At 40.3% G+C, this 16,877-nt stretch overlaps 1 protein-coding gene across 1 annotated transcript in view; it reads right to left on the reverse strand.

The window, feature by feature from the left end:
• Positions 1 to 16,877, reverse strand: part of LOC104464790 (forkhead box protein N3-like) — a 70,866-nt gene that overhangs the window by 15,380 nt on the left and 38,609 nt on the right. The window contains exon 5 of the mRNA XM_010077621.1: positions 4,943 to 5,005. Coding sequence (XP_010075923.1) covers positions 4,943 to 5,005 — 63 coding nt within the window. The remainder of the gene's footprint in view (positions 1 to 4,942; positions 5,006 to 16,877) is intronic.

The raw sequence follows: 16,877 nt of genomic DNA on the forward strand, positions 1-16,877 counted from the left end.
GGATGAGGAGGGTGGAGGGGAAGCATATACTGACAATCCTATCACACTCATACCTTGTCTAAGGACATTTAATAAAAATAATTCAATCTTCCCAGTTATTTATATATGTAAGTAGAAAACCACAGCTAGCGATTCTTCATTTTGGTGTTGCTAGAATTGCAACAAACAAAATCAATGTATGAGGAATAGGGAGAAGGAAGGAGAAAGTATTTAATAAAAGTTTTCTTTCCAATTGTATTTCCTTACTTTAATGACTTAATACTGAAACACTGAAGTAAAAAAAAAATAATTCTCTTTAACTGAAGTTGAAGATGCCATTCTCCAAAAAGTCCCAGCAACTGGGAGGGAAAGTTTCAACCCAATGAAAATGTCTCTTCCCAATTCTCATTTTGATACAGAACTGTCAGCAAAAAGAGCTTTATGAAACATTTTAGAGTCAATGATTTATCATTTTCTGATACAAAAAATTAGTCTGGAAGCTATCTAGTAAGTTACAATAAGTGGCTTGTCCACAAGCAGTACAAACAGAACATTACAGTTATCAAGTTCCACATACAACAAAAACGTCCCAAGAAAACAGCATGTTCTATTTGATACTATTTCAAGGATTTCTGTCTGTTATTAGGGCAATTTTGTATCAATTTTTTTTCTTGATTCCTGTAAATATATTTTCCACATATACAATTCACTTGCATTAGCTTAAAAAGCAAACTTCATTAGGGTACAATTTTATAAGTATAGAGGTACAGTATTAGTAGATCTTTTTAGGGAATTACTTCTCCTCCCATCAAATTTAAAATATATGTATCTACTCTGGGTTTATACACTTTGAGACAAAGATTAATAAATATTCCCAAACCAGAGAGATGTTGACCTCACCCTTGGAAGGCCTGCTTTTTAGGAAGCAAAACTCCATGCTCGTATCTACCCAACCATTTCTACCACAGCGCTTCAGTCTCCTCTAAGGAAGCACCCACAAAACCAGTGTTGCGAAGTCTCCTGAAGGCCACCACTTTCCGGGTAAGCTTGGTGAGCAGTACTGAAAACAGAAGATGGATGTTCAGAGCTGAGAAGACACTCAGTTTCCTGGTTTTACATAAGCCCTTCTCGCAAGTACCATTTACAACTGTTTGCAGTATTAAACTTAAGCTTGAGCAATGTACTTACAACTGTAAGTGTAAGTAAGTGTAACAGTGTACAACTCCCAAATTATATAGCAAAGGGCAAAGGACTGCTCGTTAATTTGAAGCTATGTATAATATTGCTGAGTTAAGAGCTTCTTGAATTAAATAAAGATTTCCAGTATAATCACTTTGACCGCAGCGTTGTTTCACCAGCGGTACCAGCAGCAGCAATACACTACACACACTCCCTTTTTACCGGTCCTTGCCTCAGAGCAAATGGTTCCAAGTTTGGAATGACCTCACCAATTAAGATGCCATTGCTACTTAAAATGCTTACAGTGACTTGAACCTCAGAAGTCCAAACACACTGTAAAATCACCAAAACCAATCTCCATTCTATTCATGGCAAAACACAATGGTTTGGCAAGACTAAATTACATGCCCAGGATGATAGGCTCTTAAAGAGTTGGGAATGCTACACTTGAGTGATAGCTGGTAACACTTACTTTCAAAACATTGGTAAGAGCTGAAGTATAGCCATGACTTCTAAATTGAGCTTTACCATTTGTTCACCATCTCCTTTTCTTCTGTCCTCTCTGTGAACTAGATTTCCCACCAGGGAAAAAGGGCTCAAAAATTTGATGCAACTTGCCCAACATGGCCCAGCCAATATCCAGTTCCTTGCAGGTCAAAATACAGTCTTCAATGCAAGTCACGTATTCTGGAATTAATTTTCACATATTGGCTGATAATAAAATCCAAAGTATTTGTGTAACTTGTGATAGCTGCTACTGAAGAAAGTAGGTGTTTCAGTTGCTGTTTAAAAAGAAACATAATCAAACTACACAAAACTTGATGAAATAAAAGGACTTCCATAAACTGAAGCAAAAAAAGTATTAAAACTATGTTCCTATGTGCCCTTTTCTGGCATATCACAGTATCTTTCATGCTTTATTCTTGGTGCCAGCTGGTTTGTATGTTTCAGCAGAGTCTTGCACAGAGCTGGCTACTTAAAACTTCTGCCTTCAGTTACAATCTAGAAATATTTGGTCTGTGAAAGTACTACGAAGTGTTCATATTTTAGAAATTGATTTCTGATGTCAACACCTCAATTATAATTGCATTATTTTCAACCTTTAGTGATAATGTGAACAATCAGTTTCAAAAGTCTATGAAGTAAAAGCCCCACAAACACCAAATAATCCTAATAATGATGTTCTATTCTTTTATTCTGACTTTTTTTTTTTTGCACTGATTTGATTGGGGTAAATGGTAAGCAATGTTTGTATCAGTTCAGACACCATTTCAAGATTTCATATAAAAGCAAAAGCTGATTTTAAAATTCATGTTTGGTTGTTAGCAGTGTTTCATACATGGTCACGGAATTTTAAATGGCCATTTAAAACCGTAAAGCTTGATTAATCAATCTGTTACAAAGCAGGAATAATTACTCTGTATTTTCTAATGCCACTGAGACGGGATTCCTTTCTGACAGACTATATTAAAATAATACATTTCAATAAGACTTTGAACGATGGCTGTAGGTAAGTACATCCTAAAGATGCTTTTAGCATCCACATGATTTTTATCCTGCTGGAAAGGTATCTTTCAATCCACGAAGATGCCTTCAAAGTCTAAAGTCAACACATGCAATCACCCACACAAACATGAATGCAAACTCTGTCACAATCTGCTTTGGAGGTATCCATGTTTCACCACAACGGTTAAGTGTTTGTAGGACAGGCAAAGGCTTAAAGGATTGTTGTACTGCGCAACGACACTCAGGTTCTGCCTCCATCTGACTATCTTTGTTGTGGAAGTAACTGGCACACTTGGAGTCAGGCTCTCAGACCAAAATGGTGTTTTCAGTCAGGAATTAACAACTTTGGCCAAACTGTAAACTATGCCTCTCCCTCTTCAAATCACTTCCAGGCAAGCTTGGCTTCAGAAGATGGGACATTTTGCAGCCCTGATGGCTTAAGCACATGCTTGACACCACAGACTGATATGACGAACAGAACTCTAAATCTTCAAGGGATCAAAGAGTACCAGCATGCTGACTGCCCTGATCACTCACAGCCTGATTTACAGACCACTGTAGTCACTGACAAAGCAGAGAATAAACTGTGAGATAAAGCTCAGCATTGTGATGAAATTTTTACAGCCCAATTGCCTTTTATTTTAAAACTAATTTTAAATATGATTTTTCATGCAATTGTTTCTTTATGTGCAGTAGTAATTAATTTGCTTACACACACACTGACACTGCCCAAATCTCCAAATTGCTTCCACGCAAACACCTGCAACGCTGGCAAACATGCACATGATAAAAATCTGCATTATGTTTAGTACATGCAGCTTACTATGGATGTCCTCCCTTTCTTGTCTGCTATCTTCTCCTGCTCTCCAGCTCCTCCAGGAGTTCAGATTATTCTGCGCTTTCCCTATCTTTTTCCATGCACATTCTACTGTATTCCTCCTTCCCTCTCACATATCCTTTTATCCCTGCACTCTCATATTCTACCCCAACTTCTTTTCCCCTTGTCTCTGCCCCACAAACCTGGCTTCTTTAAATTTCTGATCCTTTAAAGATCTCTCATTTTATTCTCCCACTAAGCCCAGCAACAACCTCCTCTCCCTGATAAAATCTTTCCTTTTTCTACCTACACATAGCTGGGATTGCTCTCCCTTTTACCATGTGCAGTCCCTGAAGGCTGCTTAGGAGAGGAGGACAAAGACCATTCTTCTCTCTTTCCAGAACGGACAGTTTCTTAGTACATTGCACTCTCCCCAGAGAGGAGCTTCTCAAGAGGAGTTTCTCTGGCAAGGTCACAAAGCAGGCTGACAATAGGCTTCCTTGGATGCACAGGAAATGCTCTGATGGTAATTGACTCTCTTCCCCAGGCAGAGAATCAAAGTACGAATCAAGGCTTCCCCTGGAATTTGGATTTGGTTGCGCAAGCTAGAACAATAGCAGTGATGCTAGACAGGCTTGATAATGGCTTCTATTTTAACTTCTGCCTTTATTTTTTAGAGCTGCCTGTCACTTGGCATTACTACCATGCTTGCTGACCAGTGATATGTTTGTTTTCTTGTACTCCCTGCTTTATGGATTCCTATAATACTTTCACTGCAAGCTCTGTGGGGTAGGGTGATTCCTGCCCTATTTGCACAGCCCAGTACAGTGGGGGCCTTCAGTGCTCTGTTAATACACAGCATCAAATCCTCAGGTCTAGTCACAGAACAAGGAGGACAGTATTGGCAGGAAATTAGACCTTTTCTTGCTCCCCCGAGCCTGCCTACTGCCTTGCATCAGGCAGAGCAAAAAAAGCAAAACGGGCAGGATGTGTGCAAGGAAGGAGTTGAAACAGTGCCCAAGTGAATGGAAAGTATCCAGATGGCTGTGGTAATTCACACGATGGGAGTCAAATCAAAACAAAATGAAAACAAAACCATATGCCATGTACCCTTCGCTCTCTTGCTCTCTTTCTCTCTCTGCCTTTCTCCTGGCTGTTGCCCCAGGTCTTTTTATCAGTACGGATAACAGTATGTTACTCAATTAAGTGTATGTAATGAATAACAATGACCCCTCTTTTACATTGGAGATCATGGATTACTATTATTCATGTGACACAGAATGTAATATGAACCACAAAATTATACTCATGTAAGGGTCAAAAAAGTGTAAGGGTCTACAAGGGAAGTTATATTTCTTCATTAAATCCTTCTTTTTATCTGGTACGCTGTATACTTATAAAAGAGAATATTAACTTTACATGTCTATTTTGCTATATGCTATAGAAATATCTACTCACAACCTGCTTGTATCTCAGGGGGAGTATTCAAAAGCATCATGGCAGTGGCAGCATCAATGTCAGGATCTGGAAAAATCAACCAATAAATACATTATTTACAACTGGGCTAATCTTGTTGCCCCCGTTGCTAAACGATAGGTTCAACCAAATCTCTGCAGTGAAAAGGTATGAGGTCATTATTCAGAGGGCTTGTTGATCACACATTGAATTCACCCCCAAACTTGCATGTGATCCCATTGCTGCTATTAAGTAGAGCACGGGTCTGAATGTCACCAAACCACACTCGTGTGTGTGCACGATACCTCCACTGTCAGCCTCATGAATTCACTGTTTAATTCTGTAGAGAGTATTCAGATTTCATTACAAAGGATCTGTGAAAGCAGGTGCAGCATCACAATTTGGAAGCAACACACAGGGATAAGCGGACAGCAGAGTGGCAAAACGTAAAGAACACCTACACCTCAGCAAATACAGAAGACAATCATGTTGATTTGTTGATAAGGATTTCAGCGATGTTTGAGAAAGTGTTGGAAGCTAAATTGCTACTGGGGGGGGGGAGAAGAAAATAGCATTTCATTGAAGCACCAACTTATTTGCATCCTCATCCATTCTCACTTTAATATAAGCAAAAATCATCGGCTGGCTGCTGTTATTCCTAAATTGGTTTCTGAATCCACCACAGTCAGTTGACAGATGGTAAGTTATACAGACAGAACAAAATATGATCCTTTTATAACTATATTCACTTGCTTCACACACAGCAGCTCGGCTGCTATGGAAATGTAGGTAGCTATGACAACAGTAAACAACCCCACAACGGCCACTGAATAAGCTGAAAAGAACATCTGCCCCAGCAAAGCGTCCCAGCTGCCCTGGGGCACAACTTGCTAATCGTGCAGTGATGCTGTGTGACAGAGAAAGCCGCCTATGCCATGCCCAAATAAATGAAGTGTGCAATTGAAGCAGACATAAAAATGCACACCCTGGCCGACTGCTGCCTCTGTGCTGCTAAACTGAATGACTAATGAGTATGCGTTTGTTATTTCCCCCCCTCTCCCCTGCTTGTCAGTATTTATACTAGATTACATACCAAAAAATTCAATTTACTCCTAATAGCTTCATGGCACTTTATTTTGACTATTATGTCAGAAAATTACTTTTCACTGTTAAAAATACATGTATATTGTGCCTTTCTGTATTTCAAGTATATTTCCAGTAATGTGGTGTGATGTAAGTCCAGCAATTTATTAACAAAACAAGTGGACGTAGAGAGGATTTCAATATCTGCTTAAGCAAAATAGAAATTCACTTGACCAATTAAGAAAAAAAAAAGGTGTGTTTTTTTTTGTAGTTTAAGTATGTACTATTTTTCTGCAAATAGCTGGCAACACACTTCTAATGGCTACTCTACGATTTAATTGGTGAAAGAGTATATAGAGCAACAGTGTTGTGGGCTTGAAACTAAAGTTGAAGCAGCAGTAGACTAAATTGTAAAAGGTGCTCACATACCGGAGGGCAGGTGCCAGTCTGCGTCCTGAACAAGTCAGCGCATCCAGACTACTGAGAAAAGCAGCTTTACCAACTTACGTTCATCTCCAAGTCTGAAGATGCACCAAAAGCAGTACTCCTGCTGCAAGCATCTATGCTCAGAGTGCCATCTCCAAACAACTTCACTCCTGAGCATGTGCCGTGTTGCAGGACTGGGTCTACACAGCACATGCACCACACATCAAGAGTTTCCTGTTAGTAAAACTGAAGCGGGATGATCTATCTAACATTAAAAAGCAAGACAAAAAACAAAGAAGCCTGAGAAATCAACCAGCCAAACCAGCATTCTTCCATCTCTTTCATACCATAAAATCAGGAGATTGTTAGAATTTGAATTAACTGTACTATAATTCATTCAGCCAACTTCCTAAATTTTGTTTTCTTGATTTACTGTAAACAAGGTCCCACCACTGGGTAACACTGTAGCATAATGTTAATTGTGCTGCTGAAAGAATAAAAGGACACAACCAGAAAAGACACATTTCCTGCTGTCTTTGGGCTTTGTCTGTGTAACAAACCCCGCACTTTCAGACAAAATTCATGCAACCAGTTTATCTTGAAAGGTACATTCTTAGCCTTCGGACCACTAGTAGTACCACCATGTTTCTGTCATGATTTCAGAACACGAACCTGGAGCTGTTTATAACACACCACTGCATCCACAGCAGCTGTTTTCCTAAGCACAACCATGATTCAAGCACATCCGCACCTGCTAGGATGTGTAGCCTTATTTCTATTGGTATATTCTCGAAAAACCCAGACAGATATTCCATAATGCTTTGGCCTAGGTACGAGGGTTTGGAGATGCACACCCAGGGTGATGTCAGTAGGATCCAGGACAATGTGCCTTGGGTTGTCCTTCTGCAGATACAAAAGAAAAACAGGGGACTGGCTGCACAAGACAAGGGCTGAGGGCCAGCAGTCAAGAGACCACACAAAGAGGTGCAGAAGCAATGTCTGAAGGCAAACTGAAAGGCCAGTTCATTCTTGCGCAGCTGATCTAGGTGTCCTGCTCCGGCAGGGGGATTGGACTAGATGATCTTTCAAGGTCCCTTCCAATCTCTAACATTCTGTGATTCTGTGATTTACACTTGCAATTTGGAGGTGTTCTCCTGAGAAGGATGTCAAGAAGAAGAGCCAAGAAGTAGTCATGAGGAGCAGCACTGAAGGCAGGCGAATGAAGGGTGCCGTTGCTTAGACAGACACTCCCTGCGGAGACTCCTGGTCCCCACCCGTGCCCCATGCTGACAGCCGTTTCCCCACAGTTGGTGTCCTTGTGAAATCTCTTCCACGCGGATCCTCTCACTTCCAGCAGTAAGGGCAGACCTCACAGGGCAGCCTGACCAGCCGGGTAACTGGGTCCTCTCCCTTCTACCTGCCTGTCTGCATCGCAAAGCTGTGGATTTCATAAGTGAGGTCCCCGCCCTGAAGACTGAGATTGACATTAAAGGCTCCAAGTTATTAACAGTGGGTGGTTAGTGAAAAATGATTGCAGGAACATCTTTCCCAAAAGGTTAAAAATAACTACATACCAAGTTCTGGAATTTAGACAATTAAGTATTTAAATGAATGCATCCTGGTTTCTTTTTGCTAATTAAAGTGGTGAACTGACTGCATACACAAATTGTATGTTCATTTCTTGCTAGCGGAAAGCAGAAGATGCCCAGCTTTCCCAGTGAAAGAGACAGACAACAAAGAAGAGAAAGGATTGTGGGTGTTGTACAATGAAGGAAGAGTACGTCAAAAGTCTCCAACAGGCAACATCAGAGGGTGACAAAAAAAAGAGTGACAAAAATTGTCAGCAGCCACAGCTTTCCCTAACAGATGCCTGCTGTCTATACACTCAGTGCTTTACACTATACTCTGAAGTTTCAGTGCTTGGTCCCTCATCTACCAATTGTCCTTCACAGGGTATCAGAAAGGACCTGGAAGAAACCTTAAGCACATACACAAACTCATAAGGCATTAAAGCATATATCTCAACACAGTTCAAAGCCAGCAACAGGCAGGAACTCCACCACAGCTGCAGTACCTGCCCTTGCAGTGGGAGCCTAGCCTACTGTTATTTTTGCCAGTATTGCTTTCAAAGACAAAACTTCTTTTGATGAATACGATACCAATGAAGCATAAGCCACAAAAACCTCATGGCAGGTCTGTTAGCTACATTTTAGATTCAAGCTCCTATTCAGCAACGTGTTCAAAAATGAACACCAAATTGGTAAACAGCATGCAGTTCTTTCACTGAGGAACTAACCTACAATTTATCACTCTGTAGAATTACGATCTAGCGCATATTATCAAGATGTGCTTTTGAGCCAAACTTCACTCCGCAGGTTACCTGTATAGATCAGAATCTGTCCTGCACAGACATGTGAAGTGTCAAAATAGTAGGCACGAAATATTTTGGCACAAGATTACATACAAACATCCAGCAACACAGAGTACTCTCTCAGGTACTCTGTAACTCTCAGGTAGCAGACTGCTTATTCTAGAATTGACAAAAAATAATTAAAAGCAAACGGGTATCTGAGGAAAACTGGATGTGACAGCTGTCCTTTTATTATATTGTGATCTCTGATCTAAGATAATTTAATAGATAGAGGAAGTGTTTTATAATAATTCTTACTGATATTTTTATTTCAAACTTTGATCTGATTTCACTGAATGCTCCAAATCCAACCCCTTCCAAATAAATTGCAATAAAAATCAGGATAACACAGTCCCTATTCATTTTACTAGAGGGTATTTATTTTTACAGCCATATGATAAGGTTTTAAAGAAAACAGCAGTTGAAGCAGTTCAAAGCAACCGTGGCCTGCATTTGCCAGCACTGATGCCTAGAGAGAGGCACTTAAGATGCATATTTAGGTACCACTAAAATGTTACTGCCAAGTGACGTAAAAATTATAGTTAGTAAATAAACTGCACCGTCTGTACACTACAACCATTGCCATGTTACTTCATCAGAAATGAATTTATAAGATCTTATTTTAATTTAAAATTATTACATCTAAAATAAAACTATTTTTGTAAAGAGTTTCACTTCACCATTCAGTATACTAGTTTTCAGCCCGTTCTACTTCTGCCTCAGCATCCTTCACTGCTTTTTTCCATTTAAATGCTCTACTCTAGCTGGAATGCATAAAACTTACTGCCACTGTACTCCAAAGATAAAAGCCCCATTTATTCCTTTTCTACAAGACTGGTCTTTTTACTCGCTGCCTCAATTCTTAGCACAGCCCATTCCTACATTTTTGTGATTTGATTATTTGATATTTTCAATTTTCAGCAGCAGGAAAATGTTGCAAAAGCAACTCTGTCTTCCACCTTTTACCTTCAGGCTTATTAGACTGCAACAGAGCAAATAGCAGCTTGCCCCTATTTAACTTGTCTGTTAATAGATTCGCCTTTTACCTTCCCACATAACGATGGCTAACCTTGGCATGAGTCAGGCTAGGTCAAAGACATAGAGAATAATTAATAGAGTGAAGGCTTTTTTAATATTTTTCCCCCTATTTTTAATTTATTTTGCCTGGTGACAGAATAAGAACATAGCTATTAACATAAAACTACAATGTGCAAGACAAAGAAATACCTGAAGAGAACTGTAAGTACTGTAACTCTGTCAAACTCCTTGGTGTAGGTTGCCACCGAGTCCACTTCTGAAATATTTAAATAAGGTTGAGAAGAGCTCTTAAAATAAATGGAATACTTGTGGAAGCGTATGGTAAACCAACAGGATTCAGAACTAAGATATTGGGAAGGAACAAAAAATGATATTAATTCCTCAACAACAGTGCACAGAAGACTAAGAATGACAATTTTGGAAGCTATATAATAGAGGCCAGGAGGAAGCAATTCAAAACTGGTCTGGCAGTCACAGTGGTTCTCCCACTCCTTTGAAAGGGTCTTGTATGAGACACAGAAGAAGAAAGGTACAGGTCTAAATTAACCAATATTTTTTCCTGGTTTTTCATTTTATTTCCAGCACTGCCAAGTAAGCTACAGCACAGGTTATTCCAAGAAGTCTAATTTTCAAAAATACAGAACATCTGTAACAGAAACCTTCTTCCTGCTCCTCTATTTTGTTATATTTGTATCGTCATGAAGCTACACATACAATTTTAATTTTCTAACAATACCATTTTATCATCTGAAAAACTGTATAAACAAACAGTTACAACATACATTCTTGTTAGAAATATTAGCTTTAATAAAAAGAACAGTAGGATAAAGAGTTACAGAATGTCTTACACACGCCCAAACTCAAAGAGGTTCATCTATGATTTGGAGAGCTCTATGAAACCAAAACATATCACCGTAACTTTTCATCTCAGTAATAAAGATTAAGATCAATTAACTGTTAAAAGAAAGACTCACTACACTATATTTTACCAGTGCAAGATAAAAACCTTTTAAGAGACAGATGACTAAAGAGAGATGAGCTATACATCTTATACATAAAAATGATGTATTATAACACATTCTCTGCTTAAAAACAGGGTGGAGATGGTTGGTTTTGTTTATTTCAAAAATATTTTTTCATTTTGGTGCACATCACTGGCAAGCTTCATGTTCAGTGCTGAAGGATATGAAAATAAAATTCACCCATCACAAAGGCAACAGCAAAGTCTTTTTTGACTCCATCTAGCCTGTGCAGGTTGTAGCACTGAACAGAAAACATTAGCTGGAGGAAGCACCGCAGCACAGAAGAGGAGAGAACAATTTTATGTTCCATCATGTGCTTACCTAATTTTCAGGAATTTCAACCATCTTAACTGCTGCAGCCTCAGCTTCTACAGTGGAAGATGGGATTATGAGGGCTGTAACTCCTTGCAGCCTTAAAGGTTGCACACATTTTTTTTTTTTTTTTTTTAACCAAAGGATACACATAAAAACACATGCTCTTTGTCCCCAGTTGTGCAGATGTGTATTATCTCTAACTGTGTCATCAAGGCCATCATTGCTGAAGCTAAACTTTCATAATGTCCCTGCTGCTAATAATAGGTTTTTCTTCCAGCAAAAGGAAGGATGGCTGGCAGGAGGAACTCCGCTACAAAACTGACCATTTTATACCTTATTGTCCCATACAAGTGTCTGTTGTAAGCACTAATTTCCTTCTCATAATACATTCACGTCCACCAGACCTTGAGAATCAAGCATGTCTTTCAGCCCAGTGAGCGCAGGACATTCTGACTGGAAAAGAACTGATGTATCTCACATAGCTCTAGTGACCCTTGGGGAAATGCTTACAGTCCTCCCCTCTCTCAAGTCACTGGTTCTGCAGGGAAGAGTAGCTTTTGGGTACTTTCACTGCAAGATGAACCTTCAGGAGGGCTTCTCCCAAACATCTCAACTACTGGAACCATGGCACAACCCACACCATGAACATGGCAACGGAAGGCTTGGGGAGGCGAACATAAATTCCACACTGGTTTCAGGATCCAGAAAGCAAAGGGGAAGATGTCAGATAAACATGAAAACAACAGTGAGAAAGGTATTTCAGGGATTTGGAAGGAAAAGAAATATACTAATGATGAGAAAAGAGGTCAGGCATATGACACCACCAGCAAAATGACTGCATAAAGTCTAACTAGAGAGCCAAACACAGTCTAAAACAAAACCAAAAACAAACAAACAAAAAAAGAGCAGAAAGGGTGAACAGAAAACCCAGCAGCTAAAATAGCTATGTGCTAATAATGCAGGCAGACTGACATAATAGAAGAGGAACTCAAGGCACTAGTGTTATTAGAGGAAAATTCACAAAGAGGGTGGAATGCCAATTGTTACTGAAACAGGTGTCAAAAGGTCTGTGCTTTTCAAGGAAAAGAAATACAGGTTTCCTACGGTAGGATACTATCATGCAATAATGAAACAGCAGACTTTGGAAAGAGAAGAAAATGTTTGGAAATGCTGTGGCAAGATGGTCAAAGATGACTTCTAAGAGACACTGGATCTGCTCTTCTTGCACTAGACATGAGTCTGGACAGAGCTCTGCATCACTAAAGAAATGGGAGTTATGTCAACATAGAAGACTAACTTCACAGTACAGATTGGAGAAAAAATGCTATTAACCATGGTAAGGCCAGTTATTCCTGGGTATGACAGCTGACAAGTTCCTTTATCCCTGTAGCCGAATGAACAAGAATAGGTTCTTTTCTGCTCTTTATCTTAAGTAATGAGGATGACTTTGGAACAGGGGACCACAAAGTGATTCAGTTTAGATTAAGTGGGAAGGATAACAAATTTATGACTTCCAAAGAAGCAAGTTTTGATGAACTAAATGGTTCCTCTGGAACCTCTGGGAAACAGCCTGGGCTGAGGAATTCTAGACCTCAGATGGTGGGAGGCTACAGTTCCTGCAAGTCACTGCATGAAGAGCTCGCTCCAACTTGTATCCCGAGAAAAGCAGGAAAAATTCACTCTTTGAAAAAAAGAACAAAAAAGGTAAAAAACCAAGCTGGACAACTGAACTGACAGAAACCTACTTCAGGAGAGAAAACAGAGAGCTTGGCTTGCTCAGGGGTAAGCAAAACAAAGGCAGAAAAGAAGTAAGACTCCTATCAGCACAATGAGGTGACCATAGGATGCAGGGGGGAAAAACAAGGAAGAACTATTAAATTTAAAGACAGTTTCAGTAAAGCAACACTGTCTGAAGACAGACTGGTAACCAGAACATTTCTAGAAAACAGAGCAATGGTATTTTTGGAAAACTCTTCTACCAGGAGCTGGAATAAAGTAAAAAGTTTGAATGCAGCCTCACACTTGACAGTCAGTGCAGTGCAGACTGGTGATACAAGCCCACAGCTGTCATATGCAGCTGGCCTGAGGTCTGTGGCAACAGCCTGAAGTATGTACGCAAGACTCACAGTCTAATGAAGAGAAGCTGGCCAGGGGCTACTCCAGTAGCACTTGAACCATAGCACTATGAATGAAAGCCAGAGAGCACGTCACGTCAGACCTGGCTTGCAAGTGGCCTCATCTCTCCCCTTGCACTCCCATGCCTGCATATAAGCTTCTGTTCAGATTCTTGCCTTTTCTTTGCTTTCCTCTGCAGGACAGTGGAACAGATCGAGGCAGGAAGGTACAGAGGGATGTCAGCAGGCAAAGCCTCGTATGTGAGGGACTGGGAGAACCAGAGGGGAAGGACAGTCGCTGACAGCTTAGGGAGGTCTGTGCATAGGGGCTTCTTTGTGAAGCTAGGAAAGGCTGGGAAAATGGGCTGCAAGCCCAGCAGTTCCCGCTCTGGTGTACATTGTGCAACCCTGGGTTTCAAGGCATGGGTGTAGGTAGGACAGCAAAAAATTGCCACCAGAAGTATGTTAAAAAACACAGTACAAGCATGACCAACTAGCAGGTACACAGACAGGCAGGCATGCAGTCTGCTGGTGCTCAACTCCATACCACACAGCCACGACAGCCAGCCCAGGCTTGCCCTCCAATTCTAGATTAGGTGTTTTTCCTCAGGAGAAAAATTGACAAATGAACAAATTGAGGTGTGTTAGTACTAATTCTTGAGTAAAGTCACACCTGAAAGAACAGATCACTTTTTGTTTGTAGACTTATGTCCAAGATAGGCAGGCACATTATAAATAAAGAAAAATTAAAGTCCGTACCATTTATTTCCCTTCTTCCTAAGATTGAGACCAACTAACAGTCACTAGCATGAATCAATCAATAAACAAATAAATCAAATTACTAGTTTTGAAAACCTATTATTAAATACATTGGAAAACCCTGTTGGGGCAACTGTTTCTCCCTGGCCCATCTTTTGCAAGTGTATCCCCATTAAAGACCAACAGGACTAGACACAAACAAACAGAAGCAGACTAAAGCCTATTTTCCATCAGTGCACTTGACAATCATTATTTTGCATTGCTGCAAGCCAGCCCCAGCCTGCCCATGGAGATGCTAAAGACCTGCCCAAGGTCTGTGGATGATGGCTGAGCACTCTCCACAAGGAGTGATGTTCGACATGTCTGGAACAAGCTGCTCTTCTGCTTCTCAGAAGGAAATCAATGGAGGATGGAAGACAGCCCCAGCAACATTGCCATCATCTGACAAAACCGGTTGCACTCTTCCTGCAATACTCCTTCTGAACTTCGTTAGTTTCCAAATAAAAGAAATGACAGAAGAGCAGGAATCAAGTGTTTAGAGCCTTTTGACTTTTTTTGCTGGAAAGCTTCCCAAGTGGTCTGAGGGATGAGATGCAGGCCAATGGTAAGGTAGTGCAGGAACTAATGTAGTTTTTGAAGAATTATTATACAGGCATAGGAAAACAAAGATAGCCCTTGAAGATCTTGACATTCCCACTGCAGACCTCTACAAGATAACCAACGGAGTAGCAGAATTATTAAAACAATCAATATTCTGAGACTATATTGGCCTTTTTTTTTAGTGAAAACAGTGAACATAAACTGCCTGAACACTGAAGAGACTTTAAAAAGTAAAATCAGTCAGCCTCAGGTTAAGCCTTTAACCTAGCTTAAATAGCATACATTATAATAGGATTTATTTAAAACAACTGCAACAGTGTGTTTAGACTAAACATTACATCCTAGTTATTAGGGGTCTTTTGTTTCTTACTTCAATACTTCATAGAAGAGATTCTTTAGAAAATATGTTACAAACCTGAAAAAAAAACTATCAAACTTGCTTTAGCTTACATTTTTCTTGAATTCAGTTGCACGTGCATCTCAGATCTTCCAGTAAACACTTTGCTAACGAAAATATTTAGCACCATCTGCACTATATAGTAGCAAACATGTAAGTTAAATATTGGCTTTGCTTGAATTTCTTACTTAAACATTTCAAAAACAGAGGAAATATGACATGCCAGGAAACAAACTGTGGTGAGAGAATAATTCATGTGAATCTCTAGAGAGCAAGCACCAAGGCAAGACTTTGTAGTTACATCACATTTACAGGCCCCTTGGATGCTTCTAATGTGACAAACTGCTATCACGCATCTCCTTTCTATTCAAAACAGTTGAATCAACCTTTTATGTTTTAATTAAAAAGAAGGGGAGACACAGGATCTCACTTCTGCCAACCTCTAATTTGCTAGGAACGACCCTATTCAAACTCCTTGGACACTGATTCACTACTCGCTGACAGGTGAGGGTATCAGAGGAATAAGGAATGGACAGACTACAACCAGAATTCCTCTGCAAACTCTTTCAGATCCTCGGTTGAAAGTTATTAAGTGTATTTATTTAATAGAACAGAGTGGGTAAGCTAAGGGGATCTCATCCTGTTCTCGTTATGTGGTGAATGGGCACCCAGACCGACCATGTGCACAGGCTATGCCTAAAAGAAGTTGTTGGACATTAAGAAAAAAAAATTAAATTAAACTTTATCGAGATAGTAGCGAGAGCTGTGGCTGTAATCCAGGAAAGCACTTATATACGTATACAAGCCAGAGAATGAGTAGACCCCGTAGAAGAGGATCAGAGTACCAGCACCTTGCAGGGATCAGCCCCAGACTGGAACAGCTGGGCAGCTTAACTATAGCTCAGGACAGTTTTGTGAAAAAAATTAATGCTTTCATTAACAAGAATTACAAGTGTGGTTCTGCACCATTCTCATGGGCATACAGCAAGGCCAGAGAGGAAACCACCTTTTAAAGTGTGCTAGACCTCCTTTCCCCTGCAGGTTCCCAGTGCAGCTCTCAGTCCCAGGAGGCTGTGTCACTGCTGGAGAAGAATGGCCGCCACTCTAGCCAAGTGGGTGGCATGACAAAAGCTGCCATGAAGAAAGAGAAGACTTGCTTTTATTAAGTATGAAGTCCTCTTGTCAATTTTGTGTTTACAATCAAATAGAAAAAAATGCCACACGTTTCTTTTTTTACTCCAAAATTTCAACAAACTCTAGTAAGAGCTGGTTTACTGATTTTAAGCACAAGTTTCTGTAATCCTTGTCAGTGTGGCACACAGGCATCTCTCTGCTCTTTTACAGAGTTCTGCTTCGTGTACGTACAGGCAAACAGTTCATACTAACACTGCCAGCTCAGATTCAATTTACTAGCATGATCTGTGCGTCAGATCTGTATGTCTGTGAGAACAAAGCACCGGCTGTCTGGGAAACAAATCTTAATAACGTTTGGTAATCAGATCGATTACAACAAAACAAAACAGAGAACACATTTGTCTTGCCCCCTCCCCATCTCTGCCTCTTTGTGCACGGATCTTTAATGATTGCCTGCCCTCTCATGGGAGAGTCCAATGGACAGCTACCCACCACTGTACAGAGGCCCTCCCGCCTCATCTCACCACCCTTCACAGCCAGAAAATGAAGAGTTTCTAAGCACCCCAGTGTCTGTGAAGATTGCCCTCCCCACTCTGAACCTCCCTGCTTCTCTTCTTCCTGTCTCCAGCAGGGGGTAGAAAAA

The sequence above is a fragment of the Pterocles gutturalis genome, unplaced genomic scaffold, assembly GCF_000699245.1.
Source record: "Pterocles gutturalis isolate BGI_N339 unplaced genomic scaffold, ASM69924v1 scaffold4488, whole genome shotgun sequence".
NCBI classification, from domain to species: domain Eukaryota; kingdom Metazoa; phylum Chordata; class Aves; order Pterocliformes; family Pteroclidae; genus Pterocles; species Pterocles gutturalis.